At 44.2% G+C, this 24,037-nt stretch overlaps 1 protein-coding gene across 1 annotated transcript in view; it reads right to left on the bottom strand.

The window, feature by feature from the left end:
• syne1a (spectrin repeat containing, nuclear envelope 1a) overlaps nt 1-24,037 on the bottom strand; it is a gene marked incomplete at its 5' end in the record, with an annotated part of 194,546 nt that overhangs the window by 140,434 nt on the left and 30,075 nt on the right. Inside the window, 27 exons of the mRNA XM_083643019.1 lie at nt 854-1,035; nt 1,121-1,288; nt 1,534-1,698; nt 1,799-1,907; nt 3,093-3,301; nt 3,441-3,602; nt 3,889-4,023; nt 5,013-5,177; nt 5,477-5,635; nt 6,127-6,303; nt 6,482-6,625; nt 7,019-7,171; nt 8,180-8,344; nt 8,894-9,099; nt 10,417-10,513; nt 10,953-11,121; nt 11,239-11,351; nt 11,669-11,833; nt 12,311-12,448; nt 13,254-13,361; nt 15,358-15,470; nt 16,841-17,037; nt 17,431-17,612; nt 18,803-18,895; nt 19,184-19,204; nt 22,379-22,462; nt 23,491-23,586. Coding sequence (XP_083499145.1) covers nt 854-1,035; nt 1,121-1,288; nt 1,534-1,698; nt 1,799-1,907; nt 3,093-3,301; nt 3,441-3,602; nt 3,889-4,023; nt 5,013-5,177; nt 5,477-5,635; nt 6,127-6,303; nt 6,482-6,625; nt 7,019-7,171; nt 8,180-8,344; nt 8,894-9,099; nt 10,417-10,513; nt 10,953-11,121; nt 11,239-11,351; nt 11,669-11,833; nt 12,311-12,448; nt 13,254-13,361; nt 15,358-15,470; nt 16,841-17,037; nt 17,431-17,612; nt 18,803-18,895; nt 19,184-19,204; nt 22,379-22,462; nt 23,491-23,586 — 3,875 coding nt within the window. The remainder of the gene's footprint in view (nt 1-853; nt 1,036-1,120; nt 1,289-1,533; nt 1,699-1,798; nt 1,908-3,092; nt 3,302-3,440; nt 3,603-3,888; nt 4,024-5,012; nt 5,178-5,476; nt 5,636-6,126; nt 6,304-6,481; nt 6,626-7,018; nt 7,172-8,179; nt 8,345-8,893; nt 9,100-10,416; nt 10,514-10,952; nt 11,122-11,238; nt 11,352-11,668; nt 11,834-12,310; nt 12,449-13,253; nt 13,362-15,357; nt 15,471-16,840; nt 17,038-17,430; nt 17,613-18,802; nt 18,896-19,183; nt 19,205-22,378; nt 22,463-23,490; nt 23,587-24,037) is intronic.

Here is a 24,037-nt window from a genome sequence, read left to right as displayed (position 1 = left end):
TTTCTATATCAAAATCTCATTACTTTTGCTTCCTGGAAAATGAAAAAATCTTTAGTAGTGACTACATCGTGTGCCAGGAGCCGTACATAAAACTTTAAAGCAATAAAACCATTTTGAACAGTCCCACATCTCTACTTGCCCATCAAATAAAACTCTCCCTAACTGATATCCCATTGGTTTACACTTGTGAATGATCACTCTCTGTGTTATGTCCAGCTCCAATAATCTACTTCAATGGGAAACACATTACATTAAGGAAGCCAGATGCTCTCAAAATGGATTGCTGCATTATGGTCTATTGAGGTTATTGTCAATGAAGAAATTGGCATCTCTGCCTTTTCTACAGTGGATTTCAAACATAGTGCCTAGAAAGAAGCTCTTCTGTGGATTGACACCTGATTGTTTATGTTTGAATTTTTCTGTTATTAAATATTGTAGCTGCACTGGAAATATCTCGACATGATGTCATGTTGTCTAAATTTGGCCACTTATCTGGGGGGAAAATACACCATCACACAATAGGATGGATCCAGAAATGCCAGGTACACCGTCAATAGCTGTTTTTCTTAAGTGTTAAAATGTTTTAGGGTGGATTTTCCCTTTAAATACTAGCCCATTACCCATTATAGGCATAGACATTTTCATGGAGACACGTGTTGATTGTCTAATCAATGACGAGACAGTGATAGAAGTCTACATATAAACCCCAGTGTAACATACACAAACACCAGTTAACATGCCACATAGCAATCAATAGCTAGTTAACACTAGACATGGACCAATCATCGATCACGACGGGCATGTGTGTGGCCAGATCAATGACACTCTCACATGCAAACATGAACACGCTGACATGTGAAAAGCCCATGTAAAGCCAACCTGCACGTTGTGCTCCTGTGCCCCTGCTTTGCGATCCACCTCTCCCTCCAGTTCCCTCAGCGACTGGCTAAGCCCCTCCCCCTTCTGCAGCTGGCGGCAGTGGGACACCAGAAGCTCTGCCTCCCTCCTCTCAGCATGCAAGCGCTTTAGGTGTTGCTGAAGTACACACACAAGGAAACACCACATCAAATGATAGCCAGACCAGTTGAAATGTTCACACTGTTTTGGGACACACACACACCTGGTGGATGAGATAGAGCTGCCTGGCTTCCTCCAGGTTCTCAGCATCCAGGATCCTGCAGGTCTGCTCCTCAGCCTCCCGTCGTGCCCTGAGGACCTCCTGCAGAGCACCACGCACCTCCTCTCTCACCTCCTCATGCTGGAACAGAGCGGAGCCCTCCTCACCCCACTGTGAAATGAGATTAAATAATAGAATTTACATCAATAAAACATATCGCACGTATGGATTTCAGATAAGGAAAGACTAGGACAGAACCGAAACTTTGGCTAAAACAAAAAAAGCTAAAACAGCGTAGAGAGTAATCACTGCCCAGTCAGTTTTCTAATTCTTTCTTCATCTTCTGGAAGCTTTCATTAGTCTACATTTGCATTAGATTCTGTATGCTAATGAGGTTAATTCAAATGAGGTTTCACCTGACAGAGTGAAGAGAAGAGAGCCCTCAGGTCAGTAGAGAGTTTGGCCAGAGCTGCTCTCTGTCTCTGGATCTCCAGTTCAGAGCTGACCTCAGACAGCCCAGTCAGACGGCTCTTCAGCCACAGCAGGCTCTCCTCTCGGCCGTCCACGGCTTCCTGCAGAGCCTGGAGTTGATGGTATTGAGGCACAAAAGAATGCAGGGTTAGTGAAGGTGACGTCTGAACCTTGACCTAACCTCTGCCCCACAGAAATATGCTGGCTCACCTGAATGGCAGCATCCACCTGCTCCTGTTGGCCGGAGTCTCTTGCCGTTTCTCTCAAGAGCTTCACCTGCCTCCTCTGAGACGAGAGCCAATCAGAAAGCTCACAGAATCTGCAAAGAGGAAGACCTTGTCATAATGCAGTAATGGCAAGGAGTCACCATTGATGTAAGGGCTTTGACTCAGATAAACACATCTTTATCAGTCAAGTCAAGTCAAGTTTATTTGTATAGCACATTTCATACACAGAGGCAATTCAAAGTGCTTCACATAAAATGGTTGACAGGAAAATAAAAGAATAAAAGAAGAGAATAAAATGGACATTTAAAAGCATAAAAAAAAAAAAAAAAAAAAGAGTATAAAAAGTGCATTAAGCAACAGGCGCAGCAGTTGCAAAAAGAGCTAAAAACTTATAGAGGACTCATTGGGTTTGCATAATAGGCGTCCCTCCTAACGCATCACCTCACCCTCTTGTGAGTATATCCGTATTACGGAACCATCCCCCCGACCTGCAGTTTTTAGCAGTAATTACAATAGAAACAGCTGTCAGCAATTAAAAGCGACGGTAAACATAAAAGTCTTTAGTCTATTTTTAAAAGTAAGTAAAGTTGGAGCAGATCTGAGGTCTTCAGGCAGTTTGTTCCAGCTAGCAGAAGCATAGTGGGTAAATGCGGCCTTCCCATGATTTGATTTGATCCTAGGGACAGTTAATAAGCTGGACCCTGCTGACCTGAGAGGTCTAGACGGTTCGTAGCGTGGGAGCAATTCAGCGATGTATTTTGGGCCTAGGCCATTAAGTGATTTATAGACTAATAACAGAATTTTAAAATCTATTCTATGACACACTGGCAACCAGTGTAAGGACTTAAGGACTGGAGTGATATGATCAGCTTCCTTAGTCTTCGTTAGAACTCTAGCAGCAGCATTCTGAATGAGCTGAAGTTGCCTAAGTTCTTTTTTGGAGAGCCCAGAGAAAAGGCTATTGCAGTAGTCTAACCTACTATAGATGAAGGCGTGAATTAGTTTTTCTAGATCATGTCTGGACATGTAGCCCCTAATTCTTGCTATATTTTTAAGATGATAAAAAGCTGATTTTCTGATTGACTTAATGTGGGAGTTAAAGTTGAGATCGGAATCAATAATAACGCCAAGATTTTTGACTTGATCCTTAGGCTTCAGGGATCGAGACTCAAGGCATGCAGTGATTTTAAGCCTTTGTTCTTTGGGACCAAAGATGATCACCTCTGTTTTGTCTTTGTTTAGCTGTAGGAAATTCTGGCTATTCAGTCTATCCTCACCTCTCGTTCCACTCCCTCCATTTATCCGGGTGGTGCTGCAGTTTGAGGTGGGTGCTCTCGATGTGCTCTGCCACCTCTGCTACGTCCCTCCTGGCGGAGTCCAGCGCCCGGTAAGCGAGGTCATTGTCTGGCAGCATGTGACACAGATCCTCCATATTCATAATCCTCTTCTCGCACACAGTCAGGGGCTTGCGTTCCCTGAAGAACGTCTGGGGGTGAGAGAGAAGGAAATGTTGGACTTGGCCCCAGACATGATGAGTGATTTGATCTTTCTCTTTTACTCTCACTCTTTTAATCTCTGCCCATTTTGTGATCTGCCTGTAAGATTCTCCCAAACCCAAGGCTCACCCTGTGCTCTTTGATCACTCGCTCACTGCTACAGGTGCTAGAAAGGGCCTGTATTTCTCTGTCCAGCTCTCTCCTGCAGTCTTGTAGGACCACATCCAACCGACTTCGCTCCACCTCCACCTTCAGACGGAGCAGGCGGGACGGCACCTCGCCCTGGATGTCCTGTAGATAGATGGTGAGCATAGTCTTATGAATAGGACTTTATGTACTGTATTTCATACACATGTACCCCCAAATTTTCAGAGACAAAATTCCCCCCCAGAGACAACGTGAGAGCGCACTGAGAAGGTTTCAGCTTAACCTAACTAGGAGAAGCTAATTGGAAAGAGACCGGAAGAGACTCTATCAAAGCTAAAGGTGTGCGTAGTTAAGTTAATGAAGTATGGACTCTGCGCCCCCAGAGACTTGCAGTAATTAGTGAGAGTGTTAAAGCATGGTGACCCCTGACCTTCCAGTGTTTATGCAGCCGGCGGACAGTCTCTTGCAGCCCCTGCTGCTCCTCCTCTGGCAGGATGTCTGTCAGCTCGTCACACGCCTTCAGGAACATGCTCAGCACCCGCGGGTCCAGTTGACTGAAGAAATCCTGGGAAGGACAAAAATGATTGAGGTGAGTGAAGCGATGCTTCAGTTGAAATACTGCATTTCATATCAGACTGTTTGAATGAATCAAAGGACATACAAAAGAGATTAGGCATCTGGCAATCTCGAAACCCCTAAAATCAACAGGCATTTAATTTTCCCCACAACACTTTAGTTGATTCATTGGCACAGACAAAAGCCATTAGAGATACACACCTCAGCAAAGTTGGAATAAAAATAACTCGACAGCATACACACATATCCAACATGCATAGATTACCATCCAAAGCATGTACCGTAAATTCCGGACTATAAGCCGCGGCTTTTTTCCCGTTTTTTGGCCTTTTTTGGCCCCTGCGGCTTATATAACGGTGCGGCTTATCTATGGATTTTTTCAAAAAAAAAAAAAAAAAAAAAAAAAATCTCTCTTTTTTAGCACTCTTTCTAACTATAAATCCACTTCTGTTTTAATTTCCTCTCTTGCCCTCTTTTCACCACACCGCGGACACTGTGTGCACTGTAAAAAACAACACAGGTGGTGTTGTGTTATGTTGTTTTGTTGAAATGTTAATAAATGGGAGCTTCCTCAAACAGCCATCTCTTTCCCGACAATCCCCTCTGTGCATGAACCCTTACATATGGTAATTAAACATTAAAACACAATAAAAAAAAATAAAAAAAATACCATTAAAACACCCGCGGCTTATAGTCCGGTGCGTCTTATATATGTAAAAAACAGTCAACTTTGCAGGTGCGGCTTATACTCCGGTGCGGCTTATAGTGCGGAATTTACGCTATTTTGAAACAAATCCTAAGAGCTATTTTGCTTTCACATACTGTATTTGCCTGTCTTTACAGTCAACTGACTGTTGGGTGAAAAAGTAAGACTTAACCCCAACAGGTATACTGAGAGACTATTCTCCCTACAAATCAGCCATAGCACCTGCTCTGCATGTGTATTTCTATCGTAGGAAGCTATAGGTTTGGTCTAACCGTGTGTTTTTTCAGAAGCTCCTCAGGGTCTCCAGTCTCTCCTAGGCAGCTCTGTGCCAGCCTCAGCGCCCGCTCCAGCTCCTGATGTGACTCCTCAAACCTCCTCCTCAGGCAGGTGTTGGCCTCCTCCTGCCTCCTCCACTCCCCGACCTCCTTCGCCAAAGCCTGACAGGAGCGACAGGACAGGTAGCAGTCACAGTGTTTGGTCTGATTGTTGATATGGTGTAATTATATAATTTCTACAGTCTTACATGAAGAAACTGAATAACGAGAAACATGAGGAATGCCAACCGGGCCCGGCGTTGTTGCCTCCTGGGTGTTGTAGTTATCTTGTAATGGGATTAATTCTAATCAGCATTGAGAATAATGCAGTTTCTGTGTGGCATTCTGTGTGTGTGTGTGTGTGTGTGTGTGCGTGTGTGCGCGCGTGCCCACACACACAAACATCCAGGAATGATGCTAACCTGTGCTGAGCCCTGTATCTCAGACACTCTCTTTTGCAGGAGGGACTGGTCGAAGTTTCGGAGCACCTTACTGGTGGAGATCACCCTGTGCAGGGTGTGGTGGTTCCTCTCAATCACTGACAGACAACGTTTACAGCTCTGCTGCTGGTTGAGCAGGTCCTGAGGAAACAATGTGTGGCATACAAATAACTTAATAAATACTTAAGTGGGTTGAAAACAGTGCGATAAAATATTCAAAAATAAGCAAGCATCAATCATTTTCATGGCAAAAAAGGTTAGAATTAAAACAGGATATAATGGCAAAAATGAAGAGTATTTTACTGGAAGTAGGCAGTGGGGAAGTAGCAAAAGGGAGACAGAAAGAGGGAGACAGGCGAGAAAGCTCTAATGGGATTGGATGCTAGATTGTCATGGCAAAAAGGCTAGAAGCAGATTGTAATGACAAAAATTAAGGTGATTTTGCTAGTCTTTAAGGTAATGGGCAATAGGACATTAGCAAGGGAGACCCAGAAGAATTTCATATTAGGCCAGTGGGGGCCACATGACTTAATCCCCACATGTCACGTCCGTGCATTGTGGCATAGTGGTCATAGCTAACCTGCCAGGTGTGTTTGTGCTGTGTGTGGGCGTGTGTAGTGGTCATAGCTAACCTGCCAGCTGTGTTTGTGCTGTGTGTGGTCCTGTGTGTCCGGGTCCCTGACGGCAGCAGTGATGCGACTGGCCCGCTCCAGGGCTTGGTAGAAACCAGTGATGTGCTTCTCCATCTCCTCCAGCAGGGGCAGCAGGCCATGGCACTCCCTCACCAGGCTCGGACAGCGCTCCCTCACCTGGAGACAGAAATACATTTGTCCAATAAAAAGTGACAGGAAATATAGACAGTGGTGGCATGATTTTATAAGTACGAAATCTCACCACAGGGGAAAGGTAGGTGCGCCGCTTTAAAAGAAAGACTAAAGACAGAGTTTTCGTTCTGCCTTTTATGTTTTTGCTTTTAATGGTTCCTACCTTACTCAGCTGACCTTTGGCTGTTGCCATAGTTGCCATGACCCTGGCACCCTCTTCCTGTGGTGCATCCTTGGCAAGGAGTTGAGCACTGCGGGCAGCCAGCTTGTATTGTGTCTCCATGGCAACGACCTTTTGTTTGGTATTCTGAGAGTGTGATGTGCAGGCAAAGGGTAAAAGTCATCTTAGATATGTTTAAACTTAAGGCAAGCTTCCATCAAAACTGCTCTGGCAATGGGAATACTAACTATACATGTACTGTAATGTGGTTAATCGGTCTGCAGCTTGCACCCAAACGCTCTGACTTCAAAATAGCAGTGACATAAAACGAATGATCAGCCTAATTTGATCGCTGGCTTCATCAATAGTAGGAAAAACATCTGGGAAAGATAGTGAAACTGTATTGCTTAACAGGGTGTACATCAACTAAAACAAGAAAGTCCATGTACCCTGGTAGTAAGGATAAATTGTATTGAATTCTGATCTATTGTATTGTATTTTATGACAGCAACACTGGGTACGATCATTTGATTTCCTCACCTCCACATCCTGGAGAAAGGCCCTGACATTAAGGAAAGACACCTGGACAGGAGCATTGAGCTTGGCCTCTGCCATGTCCAGCAACTCCTTCAGGCCCGATATGGCCCTCAGATGGTCCTTTCTCCACTTTTCCACCTCATCTGCACGGGCGTACTGCAGAAAAGAGAGGATGATATTAATTTTCAGAAAGATTTTTTTTTTTTTATGTCCATCTTCAACTGCTTATCTGGGATCGGGTCATGGAGGTAGTCGTTCCAGCAGGGGACCCCAGCTCTGACTGGGAGATCCAGAGGTGTTCCCAGGCCAACATGGATATAATCTCTCCACCTAGCCCTCGGTCTGCCCCGTGGTCTCCTCCCAGCTGGATGTGCCTGGAACACCTCCCTAGGGAGGCGACCAGGTGGCATCCTTAACGGATGTCCGAACCACCTCAACTGCCTCCTTTCTAGGCAAAGGAGCAGCGGCTCTACTCCGAGTTCCTCACGGATGATTGAGCTTCTCACCTTATAGGCTAACCCGAACCCTAAGAGAGATGTACCTTTCCTAAATCTGGGTCAAATAGTGTCAGGTAAGCTCACAATCACTTAAAAATGACACAAAGTCGGTTTGCTGAAAGTGGCAATCCAAATTTTAAGATTTTTGGTCACATCTTTCTGGTGCTGAGCATTCATTGCTGTTGTATTTATGCACTGCATTTCACAGAGATCACTTGTCAATCAAACACTGTGTCCACTACTGTGACTTCTTCTCCCTTGGATTTCCTGTAGATGAAGTCTGTTTGATTTACTGTAGGTGGCGCTCTGTTCTTTGTCTGCTCAGTCATGGTTGCTATAACTACCCAGTTCTTCTATTTATTGTATACCAGATAATTTTTCCCAGGAAAGACACCATGTGTTTAGAACAGCAAATGTAAAAGCTTTCATGGACTTAGGTTTAATCACTGTTGTACTATGCCATTAAGAAATGCATGCTTTGCATTTCTTAATGGATTTAGCTATCTGAAAATGTTGTGGATTATTACTTTAAATGTAATTATCCAAACTGGCCCCCACAAATATGTGAGGTTAACCCTAGCCATCAACAGAATGGGCCAAAACACACAATAAAATGTAAAAACAATAAAATGCATTTGTAAATGAGTAAGGCTGTTGTCTTTGTTACTTGTTTGACTTTGAGAAAGAGGTCCCTCCATCGACCGTTCAACAGAAGTAACTGCTGCTTGAGGTCAAGTGACACCGTCTCGTCACATGTCTCTATCAGGAAGTTCCCAGCGTCGTTCATGGCTGCGTGCTGATCCATCCAGTGGCTGAGATTCCTGAAAAACTCCTGGGAAGAGGGACAGACCCATTAGCCCTTATGGTTTGATTAATGAGAGGCAGAGAGGGAGAGAGTGTGTGAAAGAAAGAAAGAAAGAAAGAAAGAAAGAAAGAAAGAAAGAAAGAAAGAAAGAAAGAAAGAAAGAAAGAAAGAAAGAACAAAGAAGGAAAAGAACAATGAGAACTGGGGTAATTAGCTATCTAATCCTTGGTGATTTGGTTATTGGGGATATGAATCTGAGCGTTGAGGTAACCATGGCAATGTGACAACTACTGTAGCATATCCTCAGTGGTGTGTTGTAAGTCAAGGGGATCATCATATTAGTTTTCTTTGATTCCACTTAGAAGATGCTAAAATGCTTGACATTGGGCCTTCATTTGATTGCTACCACTCCCTGACATTTGAATTGATCAAATAAATAGCCTGCATGTCTGGGTGGAGTCTTACCCTGTACCCCGGAAAAAACACATGTTTTAGGTTTAGCAGAGTCCAACTCAATCATTCCAATGCATTTTCAGTGTATAGCTGAGATTGCCCCTGTGTCATCCAGGCTCGTACCCGCTTGGTATTTTCCGGCTGGCTGAGCGCTGCCTCTGCGTCCTCCAGCCAGGCCTGTAAGGAGCCCACAGTGGAGCTGTACCTGTCCCAGTTGGACAGCACCTCCTCCAGCATGCTCCTCACACTGCGCACCTCCACAGACAGACTCCTCCACTGGGTCACCACCTCCCGCATGAACCTGCGCACTCCAGCCTCTCCATCGTCCGCTGGAGGAGAGACACAGCAATTAACAACAATAATCACAGCAACATCAATAGTCAATACTAGAAGTCTTCTAGTATCTACTGTATACTACTACTACTACAAGTACTACTACTACTAATAATAACTCCTAACAATCATATTGATCGTCAATTTCAAGAATATTTGTTTATGCATTGCCCTGCTTGATTTATATGGAACACCTATAGGGTTAACTCACAGACCCATATTCACACTGACACTTAGTAGAGCACACAAAAATCTGATGGAGCTACACGCCTTCGCAGACAAATATCTGACCTCAAAAACTGACGACAAGAGAGAAAGATGTATTGCCTTTGCTTAGGTACTTCATCATATTGGTGCAAACTCTCCTGCCTCACATGTTTTGTAGAGCAAATGCAAAGCCCTGGTCAGTCACTCTGGGGCTGTGAAATGACTCCCAAAATACCCAATTTCAAATCAAACGCACATTAATAAGCCAGTGCAATCCCTTCAAATTTGCAGAAAATTACCTATTATCAACCCCCATCTCCTCTGTCTTCCCCCAATTTGTTATAACCTAAAAGTGAGCCTTTAGAAAGATCCAAATGATGAGCTCCCATCTAGCCAATCAAAGCCCAGGGCACAGACAAGCAGCAGGGCTTTACGAGCACGTGGGGGGGGGGTGTGTGTGTGTGTGTGTGTGTGTGTGTGTGGGGGGGGGGGGGTTGTGGGGGCTGCCTCAGATCTCCCGATGTCTCGCCACACCTCACTTCTCTCTGCATACCCTAAAGCAGCGCAACCCTGGAACTTAATGAAACCAACAAGCTAGCTGTGTTTTTGCGCCCAGAGACTTGCAGAAGTGGAGCAACCCCGAAACTAGCAAATGGGGTCGTATTCCCCACTGAGAGATGGGAGTGGAGGAACCTCATTTAGCTGTAGCCTGGAGACCCTCCCCTCTACCAAACAGCAAAAGCAGATAGTGGCTGACGGAGTGGCTGGAGGAGGGAGCCTGATTGGTTATTGAGTTGTAGAGAGGAGAAGATGATCGAAGGTGAGATAGTGTGCAACAGTGAGATGTTCAGTGTTAATGATGTGTCAGAGAGAACACGTTTGACCCGAGGGATCCATTTAATTGCAGATGAATGCAACATTAAAACCGAAAAGAATTAACTTTTTTTTAATCAATGGGGTCTGCACTGATGAGTATGATTCTTAAAACAAATCGTAAAAACATCTGTAAAACAAAAAAACACAAGTGGCCATTCTGAGAAGGGTAATTCTGTATATTATTTACATATCAACAAAGCGAATTTTTCGTGTACATTTTGGACTCTCACCTGAAGCATCAGCGTTAACATAGGCCTCAGCAGAATGTTTCAGGGACTGGAACAACACCTCGTAATTCTCAAAGAAATGTTGCTTCTCCACAAACGACTGAGGAAGACAAGAGGGAAATCTCATCAGATGCTAATGCAAGAGCCTTTGATGTCAAAGCCAAAATTCTGATCAGTAAATGTCCAGTATAAATATGTAAACTTTAAGTATGCTATCAGTGGCTGGATATATTGACTTTCCACTAATAATATGCTGTATAACTATACGTATAACTAATCTAAAGCTGTGTAATATTGCGGACGAATATCCCAATAAATGAAATTACTACAGGTATAATAGGTTATACAACATGTAGTATGTGTAGCCTTTTCCCCTATTTTATCCAATAATTTCATATCCAATAATTTCCCAAAACTTCTAAAAACTGCACATTATGAAATTAATTCCACACTTTTCCTGATTTTCCATAACTGTACAGGAACCCTGAAGCTGAAGTAACATTTCAGTACATTTTGTGATACTGTAGGACTGAGCTTACAATATAGTTATGAAGCATCTGCTCCACTGATTCCCGGCTGCCATATTTGATGATCCAGGATTTGAGCTTGGACTCGGCTAGAATGAGAAAGCCCTGTATATGGTGCTTGTTCTCCATGAACTCCATCTTAGCCAGGTGGATGCTGGAAGATGTAGAGACAAAGTTCATCCTAAAAAAGACAAAGTTCACACAGTAGTATACCAAGTCTATGCTTTGATTAACCTGTGGTACATTTTTGAGTGTCAGGTTGTGATCTGAGCTCGGAGTTCAAGACAGTCTTCCCTACCTCTCAGCCATGTCTTGGAGCTGGTCAGAGGGAACAGGGACTCCGTCCACACTTCTGTCCTTATGGATCCTGTGAAAGACCTGCTGGTGACTCTCCAGGCTCTTCAAGACATCCTGCAGAATGTGCCCGCGCACGCACGCACGCACGCACGCACGCACGCACGCACGCACGCACGCACGCACGCACACACATACACACACACACACACACACACACACACACACACACACACATACACACACACACACACACACACACACACACACGCACGTCATTTTAGTTAATTTATTTTACACTGAATAATATGTAGAACAATCTCACTCAGATTGTCACCTCTCCATCCAGTCCCTGGTAAGTATTATTGTCTGGCTTTCTACCAGGTTTATGCTACTTCATCTGTGACTTTTGCCTTCTGTGTGTTCATGCTAACCTTGTGCTGCTCCAGGGCCCTGTGGACCGTGTTAGCGGTCTCGTCATGTGCCTGTTGGTCCGTGATCTCCTGTCGCAGAGCGCCTTCCGCCTGGTGCAGCCACACCCCCACCACACCCAGAGGGGCAGGCAGAGACCTGTCCAGCTGCAGATGCCAGTCCAGGAGCTGAGATGAGAGGGGGGGGGGGGGGGGAAAGAATGCATAATTAAATATTTGATGTTTTCATTCAGGGGATTCTTATTGTTTGGCTTGTTGCACTGCACAGAAAATTGCCCCCCTCTTGACACCTCAGTGAAAGCTCAAACATGAAAGACACAACGATGACATGTAAAACAATTGTAGAGAACACCAATATGCAAATTTTGCAGTGGGACAGATTGTAAAGCCAGTTTTACTGGGTTTCTTTCTCTTGCATCACTTTGTGTCTCAGTTGAATGGAGCCAAATTATTAAATGGGGACACAAAACAGGTGTGGCAAAATGACCACAGAAGTGCTATCAGCCTTACACGCGCGCACAGTATCATTTTCCTTGAGAAAGAGTAGACGAACCAAGACACAGTCCTTATTTACAAATGGCTGGCTGGTGGTGATTTCCGACCCTGGTGGACTATGACACGAGCAGAGGTTGATGCAGCCCTCACCCTGTTGGAGACCCTCTCCCAGGCCTGTTTGACCAGAGCCTGGTCCACGGTCAGTATCCCATCCGTCTGAGTGGACTGCAGCGCTCCCTCCACCTGCTTCCTCCTCACCTCCAGCTGGACACGCACACTCTTGAACAGCTAAGGCAAAAGCAGGAAAATCTGTTCATGATACACAGCTCTCCATCTATATCCTGTAAAAGCCCATCCATATTGAAGGTACCCTGGTAAAAACCATCCTGATATTCTGTTTCACTCTACGTATCAGTCTGGACTTCCAGCTGCCCACGGTGATTTCAGCAGGTGGGAGTAGTTGCCTTGACAGACACCTCCTTCTGTCCGAAGAGTGGCGAAAACGGCTTTTGTGCCGAGAAACACGGCTGGTGCAAACTCTTGTTCTCACTTAATTGATGTTATTGCGTCTATTTCTGCCATAACTGCCATAACTGTTTTGCCAGTTACGTTGCGAACTATTAGGCGCAGGTCCCAGATTTTACTGTACCAAGCTACATTGAAGTGACAGTAGGTACTACAGACATAACAACATGTGCACGCTCAGTCACAACCACTTTGTGCTCATACTGTACCTAATTAGGCCCTCAGAAAAATGATCTGGCTCTCCTGAATAATGTGCAAAGAAAAAGGAGATATCCCACGTGCTGCTGAATATGGAATGTATCCTGAGGCCTGGTGGAATAAGAGCCAGAATGGGTGAAAATATGACTGCTGCTGTCTGATCCCCATAGTGTAATGCCACTGATTAGGCTGATAATGGAGGAGTGTCTGTGCCCAGAGTGCCCAGTTTGTACTCTCCCCCCCCCCACCCCCCCACCACACACACACATACACACACACACACACACACACACACACACACACACACACACACACACACACACACACACACACACACACACACACACACACACACACACGACACACCAACCTGGTATTGTTGAGTGAGATTGCCCTCGGTCTCCTGGGCCTGTGCTGCGTCTCTCTCCAGCTGGTCGAGCCACATCTTCAGCTCCCTCAGGCTCTTGCGCTGCTCTCTCTAGGAGGCCAGGAGGTGGAGGGGTGGAAAGATGGACACAGAGGGAGGAGCGGCGCGATGGAAGAAACAGGGGGAAATGAAAAACAAATAAAAGGAGACGACATGCAAGGAGAAAAGGAGACGCGAGGGAAGGGACAAAACAGGAAGGCGTATGAAGAAAGTGATGAACCAGGGAGATGTTTGAGGGATGGATGGAAAGATGGAGGGCGGATGAGGGATAAAGAGGGGGCAGAGTGTATACTGTTTAAACATGTGTTCTCTTAATCCTCTCTGCCTCCTCCCTGTAGGCCAAACCACAAACTCCACAGCTGCCAAAAACACTCAACTTTGACAGCGTACTTTGGGTTAGACCCCCTACCAATATTTCATTGGATTTTAAATAACTGTGACGATAATTCCACCCCACTCAAAAGCTGGTTAGATAGTCTACTCAAATCTGAAAGCTATTCATTCAGTCTCTGCCTGTTCATCTTCTTTTTTTTTTATCAGTGGCCCCTTTAGGAAGAAAATGGAGCAAGGTACCATAATTCTAAAGAGACGCATTCTATTATCTGCCAAATTGTTCTCCCCCTTCAAAACTCGAATAATTTTACAAAACATGTGATTCAATTGCCGTTGCTTCTATGAAATAACACAATAACACTTTTGATGTTTGTCTTTTTTATGTTTCAATGAAAAACACAAGTGCCAATTGACATTTGCTGAAGTGAGAGTGACTAAGCGTGGTCAACACAAACATGGGCGGGTTAGTAATAAATGTCAGCGAAGAACAAAGCAGACGAGAAACACGACAACCAACAAAGAGGCCTAATGAAGGCTGTGAAACAACACAAGCGACAAACAGTGTGACGACATGGAACAGCAAAGTGGTTAGTGTGGCGTTCACAGCATAACACGGCCCCTGACACGTTAACCTTAAAAAACAGCCAACCTCTATTCACAAGCTTTCCATCAAACACGCTGTATCAATGCACACTGCCAGCGCCAGAGGCTTTCATTGTCATGCTAATAGCACTGGGAGCCCAAGCGCTAGGTGGTAATGGTAATAAATGGTAATATCACATCTTATTATTATACCGGACTTCCTTTTTGCTATCATCACTCGGAAACCCTGCGGCAGGAATATCACATCAGGTAAGATAAAGAGCCAATATTAACACGTAGATTCCGTTTCGACATGGGAAAAACAAGGTTTAATCTCACCCACACAATGTAGAGTAGGAAGCGAAACTGTAATCCAATAGTACAGCCCCGAATAAGCTTTGATTCAATTTATATGGAAACCGTGCATGTGCAAGGGCACTAATGGCATTGAGGTGCTGGCGTTTGATGGAAAACCTGCCCATGGGATCTTAATTTACTATAACCTACCTCCAACATTTCCTCTATATGTCGAGGAGCAAGACCATACTGTAGGACAGAGGCAGGCACAACAAGCACAGGAAAGCAGTCACCACAGAACAACAGCAGAGAGAGAAACACAAGGAGAGACACCAGGAGAGAGAGAGGTGCAAAAACCAAGTAACAACAGGCAAGACACAAGCCAGGCCTGGGCCAAATAGTGAGTGAAATTATTTCTTAAGTGTTTGTTTTAAAGCTCTTGGAAACCCGGATAGGTGGGGTTCACCGCATCATAACCCTTCAGACAGTATCTGCCCAACTGTAATTCCCAGAAGAGTAAAATCTTTAATTCAAAATACTATCCTTTCACTGACCCACCCACCTGGCACTTACATAGACTAAAACAAGCAATGGACAGTATTTGCTGATCGACCCAGGCCTGCACACCACACTTCAACAATAACTGACAAAAGATGAGATGCCATCTATGGGTCATGGGTGAAGTTTGACACAGTTAAGTCTACCTGTGGATGGTGAAGACATTTGGAGAAGACAAAACATGTACACCAGCTAAGGAAATGGAGGGATGCGGCGAGAGAGACAAAGATGAAAGGGGACATATCCAGAATGAGTCAAATATGGCAGTACAGGCTACCTCTTCTTCTGGCTGTCCCTCAGAGTCGCTGTGCTGGCAGTCAGGATGGTGCTTCAGGAACTGGGCTACGTAGGTCATGATAGATTTCTCGTCTGGTTTGTCTACATCGACGTCTGAGGAGGGAGCCAAATTAATGAGATCAGATTAGTCATGTCAACATTATCGTGCACGACTAACGCGTAGGTACTGAGTGAAAATCTAAGATGAAGCTATTTGATGATTCTTTGGTTGATTCCCTCTTAGAAAAAAAAAATGGCATGACCACAAATAAGCTTGTTTGACTGACATCTGTTCAGAGACAAAGACTGGCACCTTGTACGAAAACAGCCTTCAGCACTGCAGACCTGTGTCCAAGTTCTGTTTGGAGGTTCTGCGATGCTGAATCCCATGGCCTAATGGTCCTTAATCACACTGATGTCAAGCTTCATTAGTCAGAGTTCATTGGGAAGGGCAGGCGTGAAGGGGCACAGATGGTGTTTGGCAGTTCCACTAAGGAGCAAATCTGATGCCCTGACAGATATTCACCATTGTTTTTCTGTATTTTTTAGAAGCCGACTCTTCATGATGGTCAGATAAGCTACTGAATGTAATTTAATGCTAAGCAAGTTCACTTCACAAGAATTATTATAGTAAATAGTGTGAAGAGCAGTTGCCATTTTGTAGGTTATGTGTGTGGTATTGCTGCTTTTTATGAAAACTTATATAGTGGAGAGGAAGAGAAAAGATAGAAGGTGATGAATTGTAACGTTAGTTATGTATGATGTTGCAGGTATGTGGTTTGCTGTCAATACGATCACTGGGGGACCCTATGAGCACTGTCAATGCATATTTACTCAGGTCTACTATTACATTAGTGACATTTGTAAAGATTTTTCCTTTCTAATATTTTTTTCCCGATTTTTTTTATCCCATTTTTTATCCCCCATTAGTGCTCATTTGATTTCTCAATCCTGGTTGCTACTCCATCCTCTGCCGATCTGGGGAGAGCCGAGACTGACTCCATGCTTCCTCCGAGACATGGGCAGTCGGTCAGCCGCTTCTTTTCACCTGAGAGAGGAAGCTTCACCGGTAGGACATAGCACGTGGGAGGTTCACGCTATTCCAACCAGTTCCCCTCCCTCTGAACAGGCGCCCTTAACGACCAGAGGAGGAACCACACTAGCAACCAGGATATTGCATGTTTTTGTGAAGGGGATTCCTATATGAAGGAAACCCCCGGGAGGCACGGGGAGAACATGCAAACTCCACACAGAAAGGTCCTTTTGCCGACCCCACCTGGGCGGTGGGCACTCGAGGACATGCGGACGGGCACGCATTCCTTCAGCGTTCACCTCGTCCCCAGGTGGGAATCGAACCCCCGACCTTTGAGCTGTGAGGCAATAGTGCTTACCACTGCACCACCGTACCTCCCTTGTAAAGATTTTTCCTGCTGTATGTTCACCTATAGAATCACACAGCCTTGCTATTGGGAAACATTATTTACCTTCTGGGTCCAGAAGCTGTGGAATGCCCAACTCAGTCTCAGCCAATAAGAAGGCTTCCTGCAGGTTCTCCCTGTTGGCCCTTCGCCACGCACGCTCCATGTCAACTAGGTTGGGCCGGAGGGCGTGTATAACTGCAAAGAATGCTAAACCTGTGCGCCAACTGGGGCCAAAGTCCTTCACCTCCATCCCCAGACGCCTAGAGAGGACACAAACATCACACTTGTTCTAGCAAACGTTTTAATGGCTTTGTGGAGGATCTCACTTTTGACTGCTACAGTGTTTGAGTGGTCTATTTTTATGGGCACCGTTGTTTGTGTTGGATTTTGATGCAAACCAAATGGCCCTCTGGGAATTTAATGAGGGCAGAACTCAACTGAATTGATCATAGCAGACTAGAGATAGCACAGTTTGGCTTTGAGAGGAGAAAAAGCTTTTGATCTTTATATCGATATTGGTGTTCATTTAGCTTTAGGCTAAATGTGGTGTTTATGAGAGAAAAGCAGTGTATGTAGCATATTTCATCATTTCCCCGTTTTTTTACTCTTGTAAGATATTTTCAGAGCAACAAGAAGCTTGAGAATACACATACTTGGTAGCTGTCTGCTGGACCCATCGGAGCAAGGCCTTTCTGGCTCCGCCCTGCAAAGGTGGGAGGGGCTTCCTCTTGATAGGTGGGCTGGTGGCCTCAGTGCTGCTATTGGAACTGTCCATTGAGGAAGTGCTGCTGGACAGGCCATGGAGTGCTGGTAGGCTACTGGTCAGCTCCTCAATCTGCAGGGGAAAAGTCACTCAGGCAATCATACCATCCTACCATGGATAATAATACCCAATACCATCATACCTCATTTATTCAGTATTTCACATTTATTGGTCTAGGAAGGGTGGACTTCAAACCAGTGACCTGCCCATTACAGGCTTGCTTTCTAGCCCCTGACAAATAAAATACATTTCCATCTAGATTTTATTTGGTGCATTTGCAGTTGTCAATCCAAACAGTGTTGAATGTTAATGTTAACTTACATCCCTCAAAAATACACAACCTCTATTGCTCTTTAACTATTAACATACACAATGCTGAAACTACTATGGTTTGCACTTACAATGGGCTTAAATGTATTAAATGGAATAGTTTATTAGCTCAGTGCCTTCATTACAGTATATCATCTGGGGGGAATCATAATATCTGCATGACTTAGGACTACAGTCAAAAAATGTATTATTAGAGCTCAGCTTATGCCAGCTGGAAGGTTGCTGATAATTTATTGTCTTGCACACATAATCTTCTCAGTCTCCTCTGCAGCCACTAAAGAGGGCTGAGAACTGTGGAATAAAATAAAATATATCAATATGTCAATAAGTGAGTAAATTTTCCGAGTTGCATATTCTCCTTTTAAGCATTTCTATGCTTCCCAAAAAGGGCAAGCATCTATATGTGCAGATGTTGCAATGACACTGTAGGATTTTAAGGTCCTTGTTGGTCTGTGCTTGTCTGAAATCAAATCACTGTTGTAGTAACCTTTATTGGCCACCTGAGAGCCTGAAAGCTACGCCTTCTTCTGCTAACATTAGTTTTCACTGCACTAACAGCTGCGTTGAAGACAGATTTTTCCATTTCACATTTTCTCCAATTCAAATTGATTGTGAAAGCTTCTCGCTACCTAGTAGATTTGTTTCAAATTCCCTGATAAACTAAGTACTAAGTTAATAATTTGTTGATGATGTACCAGGCCTAGCTAAGTGTGTGCTAGCAACAACTTTAGTTGTTAAGGCAGTAGTGAGCTGTAATTGGTGATTTGATTTAATTACATTTGCCAAGAGGTCCACAACTAGCAAGCATGTACCTAGCACCAAGCTAGTTTTTGCCTCCTCCTAGTTAACAGTCGAAGCTAGTGTCGCTCGCAAGACTCGATGTCTGGCTATGTGAGACTACTATCTAACTAGCTATCTATCTTAAAGGTTACCTGAAAATAGAGGATGATGGTCCACATCAACCCCAATACAATTGATGGTCGTCCATCCACAATGTCTGTGGAGTTGATGTTGACTAGCTTGATCTGTGTCAAAACACAATATCCAACATTGGAATATCTCATAACAGAACCAATCAGCTCCCGTTTATTCGCTCACTATATAATCACATACATATGGATTAAGTACACCATTTCCCTCAATCTGGTAATTGAATCTGTATATGTTTAGACAAAATGAACAATACATGGGCATAATCCTCAGCACTACTGGATGCAGATAAACCTGGAGCTATCTATCCCATGTCCTGCACAAACTGGTGCAATAGCGTTTGCAGTATTCATGAATATTTCCAGTAAGCATCTGATACTGACCGGAGATCCTCTATAGGCAGACTGGAGTGTGAAGAGAAAAGAGAAAGAGAGAGAGAGAGAGAGAGCAGTTAGAGGTACGAGGTGTTTGATGGAAGGAGGATGGCTCATTGACAGTGAGATGGTAGATACTGCAGCGTCTCTGAGGTGAGAATGGATGAGAGGAGAGATCTATCACCTCTGTGCAGGCAACAGGGATTACATCCGGCAGAGAAGAAGCAAGAGAGAGAGACTAGATAGACAGAGAGAAAGGGAGAGAGAGCAGCTAGCTATAGAGACGGGCAGGCACAGAAGAACCTGGCTGCCAAGAGAAGAGAAGACTGTGTGTGCACTGTGAGAAAAAGATCATTCTCTCCTGTACCAAGTCTAAACACATCAGGAATATACTTTGTTTAGAAAGAACCCTACAAAATCTCAGTATCAAGGACTCTTCTTTAACTTTGCATTTTTTTTTGTAATCATCACTGTCTAGAAATACGGTATTCTATGTGATGAATCTATATATTTTATGCAATTTATTTCATTTTATTTTACTTTAATTCTATCTCAATGTTTGAATCTATGCTTTGGCAACATGTACACATGTACTGTACGTCATGCCAATAAAGCTCCTTGAATTGAATTGAATTGAATTGAATTGAGAGAAAGAAAGAAAGAAAGAGAGAAAGCGAGAGAGAAGGCAAAGGAAAGTGAGAAGTAGGGATCGACAGAGAGAGATGGATAGAGAAAAAGAGGAATAGAGAGGGAGAGGAAGGGAGGAAGAGAGAGAAAAAGGGAGGGAGAGACAGAAATAGAAACAGCAAGGAAAGAGAGAAAAAGAGATTCAAAGAGGGAGAGAAACGGAGAGTGCTGGTAGCCTGATAGTGTTATGAGGTATTCGTCACACAGAGAGCTACTGTATATTGCTGAAGTGGCCCAGCACAATAGGTCATCATACTGTATGGTATTAAATGTCACTGTGTAGAGCGGGTAAGCATGGAGGAAGAGATTGGGGGCAGGCGAGGGACAGGGGCTGATAAGAACACTGTACATGCAATACATGGTTTCATATTAGAAAACACAGCAGGTTATCATGGCAACTCAGCATAGCAGGGAGCGGTTGGAACAGTTGATATAACAACACAGTTGTGTGTGCCACACATTAACACACAATAACACAGAGCACACATACAGTAGCAATTATATACATTACAATGTGTGGTGTGAAAGAGTGTTGTTAAGACAGTAAGATATACATTAGTTGTGTGGAGTTGGAAGTCCCAGACAAGTGCATGCAATACAGGGTTTCATAGGAGGAAATATGGTTTTCATAACTGACTTCAATCGCTGATGTGTGCTGCTCTGGAGCACCTGTGGGCTCCATTCTGGAGCTCTCCATGGTGCTGAATCTGTCTTGAGTCATTTTTTGCCCATTTAGTCTGCCCTAATTACCTAATTCAAAAATCCGGCTCCGTTAGGTCACCCGCAGGGGGGCTCTTTACACTTGCTGAAAGATTCAGTGTGATCACACGTAAAATGGCATAGCTGTAGCCAAACACAATTCTGCTCACTCACTCACATACAGATATATTGGATATCAGCAAAAAAAAATCCAATATCGTGCTTCCCTAGTAGGAAATTAAGATAAAATTACAAACATTTTGAAGCCGCGCCACACACGCACGCACGCACGTGTGTGCGCGCACACACACACACACACACACACACACACACACACACACACACACACACACACACACACACACACACACACACACACACACTTTCCTATCACAACACAGGGAGAGCACTTAGCAGAGGGAGAAGCACTTATCAGGCGTAAAGCCCATGAGCTTCTCGGCAAAATGTAAATACTGTCTAGACATAAATAAGATTTACACACTGAACATATTTACATTTCATTTTCTACACGCTGACAACTCCACAGACACAGACACAGACACAGACACACACACACACACACACACACACACACACACGCACGCACACACAAGCAACCAGGCCACATTGACGTCTCTCTACAGACTGCAGATTACTGGTGTAGGATTGACAGTTTTAACCCCCGTCACACTTGAGGAAGTCAAATGGATGTCCCTGCAGACATGATCCAGAGCTCATACTTGATGGATTTATTTATGTATATCCAAGGACGTGGCGCTTCTTTGGGAAAGTAATAGTGATCTCACCGAGGGGCAGTTGATGCTGATAACCTCTTCGCCGGCTAGATTGGAAGGAATATGAAGTGGCTTTGGATCTAATTCTGTCAATGGAGCCGGGAAGAGGAAGCCCAGAGCTTGTTGCTACTTATCAAGTGAGAGTACGAGGATGAAAGGATCAGACAGGAGAGGAATAAAGGAAGTGGAGAGTAATATCTGAGTTTGAGTGGTGTGGTGGGATTAGGAGGACGAGTGAGGATGGTAAACATGATAATCCAATAATAATGTTTGGCATTTTTCAAAGCACTTACCAAGTCCTTTATATACAGTACAGTCAAACAATAATAAATAGTATAGGGAAGCACGGTATTGGATTTTTTGCCGATGTCCAATATTTTCCAACTCTTTTGGCCGATTGCCGATGCTCATACTGATATACAGTATGCCCACATTTTCCCCCACCTCATTTCAGAGAACTTCAAGTCTCTCCTGTAGAGGAATTAACTATCATTATGCCTAGCTACTCTTATCGTGATGGCCCACTGGCAGATGCAGACATATGCAATGCTTTTCACAAAACTGTAAGATTCATCCTACTTAAACAGGCTTGGATTTGGGCATAATTAAAGCGCCATTTTTTCAGCCTGTCCTATCATCAGGAATGTTCGTTTCGGGCCGATGCCGATATTTAATTTTCAAGCCTTTATCGGCCATTACCGATATCATTGTGCATCCCTAACATAGAATCCAAATAGATGGGCAAGACAAAAAATATATATGAAAGACCGTGTCTGGATTTCTGATTTGATTCACTGAGCAAATGCTTTGCAGAGGATTTTCTGTGAAGGATTTTGGTATCGGGGGATTAGTAAGGGGTGAGGGATGGGGGAGAGGTGGAGAGAGAGAGAGTGGGGGAGGAGGGGGAAAGAGGGGTCACATGAGGTCAGGACTCAGCGTTTGGTACCCACAGGGCAGCAGCTCCGCAGGGAGAAAAAAAGTATATAAAATAAAAAAGTATCTAAAGAAGGCGTTGAACTCTAACCTTCCTCCCCTCGAGGAAGTTGAGGGCTGTACCGATGTTGGCCACCCAGTGGATCCTCCTGAGCTTCTTGCCCTGCTCGCATGGCTGGAGGGAGAGAGGAGAACAATGGAGAGAGATGGAGAGAAAGAGACAAAGACGGAAAGAGGAGGAAATACACAGCGTGTAAAAAGAAATCACTGCGCTGTTGAACAGTACAACTTCAAGTTCTTTCTCAGATTTGTACTTCTTTAAAGTGTTCCAGTAAATACACATGTATAGGAATTTAGGGTGGGAGCGCACGCCATATATAAACACTATATAAACACTGTCATCAACATATTAGGTCCGCGATAAATACTAATCAATTTATAGTGAAGAGAAGTAAAAAAACACAGTGAAAAGAATCTGACAAAAACAATCACAGAAAAAGACAGAATAGAAAAACAGAAATACCCATAATGTGAAACAGCCACAGAGAGCCAGATCAATAGGACATAGACAGCCTAGCCTAGACCTTAGGCAATATTGGCCAAGTCAGACATCCATGCTCTGTGTGTGTGTGTGTGTGTGTGTGTGTGTGTGTGTGTACCTTTGTCTTGTGTGTGTGTGTGTGTGTGTGTGTGTGTGTGTGTGTGTGTGTGTGTGTGTGAGTGTGTGTGTGTGTGAGTGCGCGCGCGCGCACGCACATGCGAACTACTATGATCTTTCCTCGTTAATCTGGCCTTTTCTGTTCAATTCAAACATCCTAATAAAAGCCGATCAATGAGCATTTCCCTGTAATTGCGTCTCATTTCACATTCACAGCAGGAATGCCACGACTCTTGAGATTTGCAAAGCACATTTGCGGCGGCAGTGTTGACCGTTACAATGTAAACAGACTTAATCAAAGCCAGCTGCTTTCGTTTCATTACATAATTTAAAAACCCTTGCCATGCCAACACTCCATTTATGAGATTGGATTCCTGTGTTATTTGACCGATGGGATCCTTGTCGTATCAACTCTATTGTGATCAAATGAGAGAATTTAATCCGGCGTGGAGGAGGGGGGGGGGGGGGGGGTGTGGAGGGTTTGGACCTGAGTCTGGGGCCAACATCACGTGCCGCAGAAATGACCGTGTGACCATGAGACTCACCAGTTTCTGTCCGGAGAGAACTTCCAGCAGGGCTAGAAGCATCACGCCATCTTTGATGTCCTCAAACAGGTCCGCCACCACCAGGGGCGGGACTCGCTGTGTGGGAAAACAAAGAATATCTTGTAGAATGTGTGCAGAATTCACACATTTCTATGGTGTAAGAAACTTTTCGAAACAAGGCCCCATGGGTTTACAGCACGTCTTTATTCTTACGTAAAGTGTTGACGCAAATGTTGCTGTAGACTCAACCAAAGCTCTCTCAGTTGCCTTGGAATGCAGCAAAGAAGTAGGATTTGAGTCTTAATAGCTCTCGCAATGTACAGTACGAGAAACTATGAAGCAAGCAATGTTTTCCCTGCATCGTGATCAGACTCTGTGGGGCGTAAATAAATGTGCTAGCTAGAATGTAGCTGCCACGAGAGTCGACGTTGATCTGAGCACATGAAACACGGATGAAGGCAAGTCTTGTAAAAACCATACTCCGAGCGCAAAAAGAGTTTGGCTGCTTCATGTATTACTGACAGCTAGACTGAGCCATAAGCAGAGG

Source organism: Poromitra crassiceps (assembly GCF_964638095.1).
Source record: "Poromitra crassiceps genome assembly, chromosome: 9".
Classification (NCBI taxonomy): domain Eukaryota; kingdom Metazoa; phylum Chordata; class Actinopteri; order Beryciformes; family Melamphaidae; genus Poromitra; species Poromitra crassiceps.
This window is presented reverse-complemented; position numbering and strand designations above follow the sequence as displayed.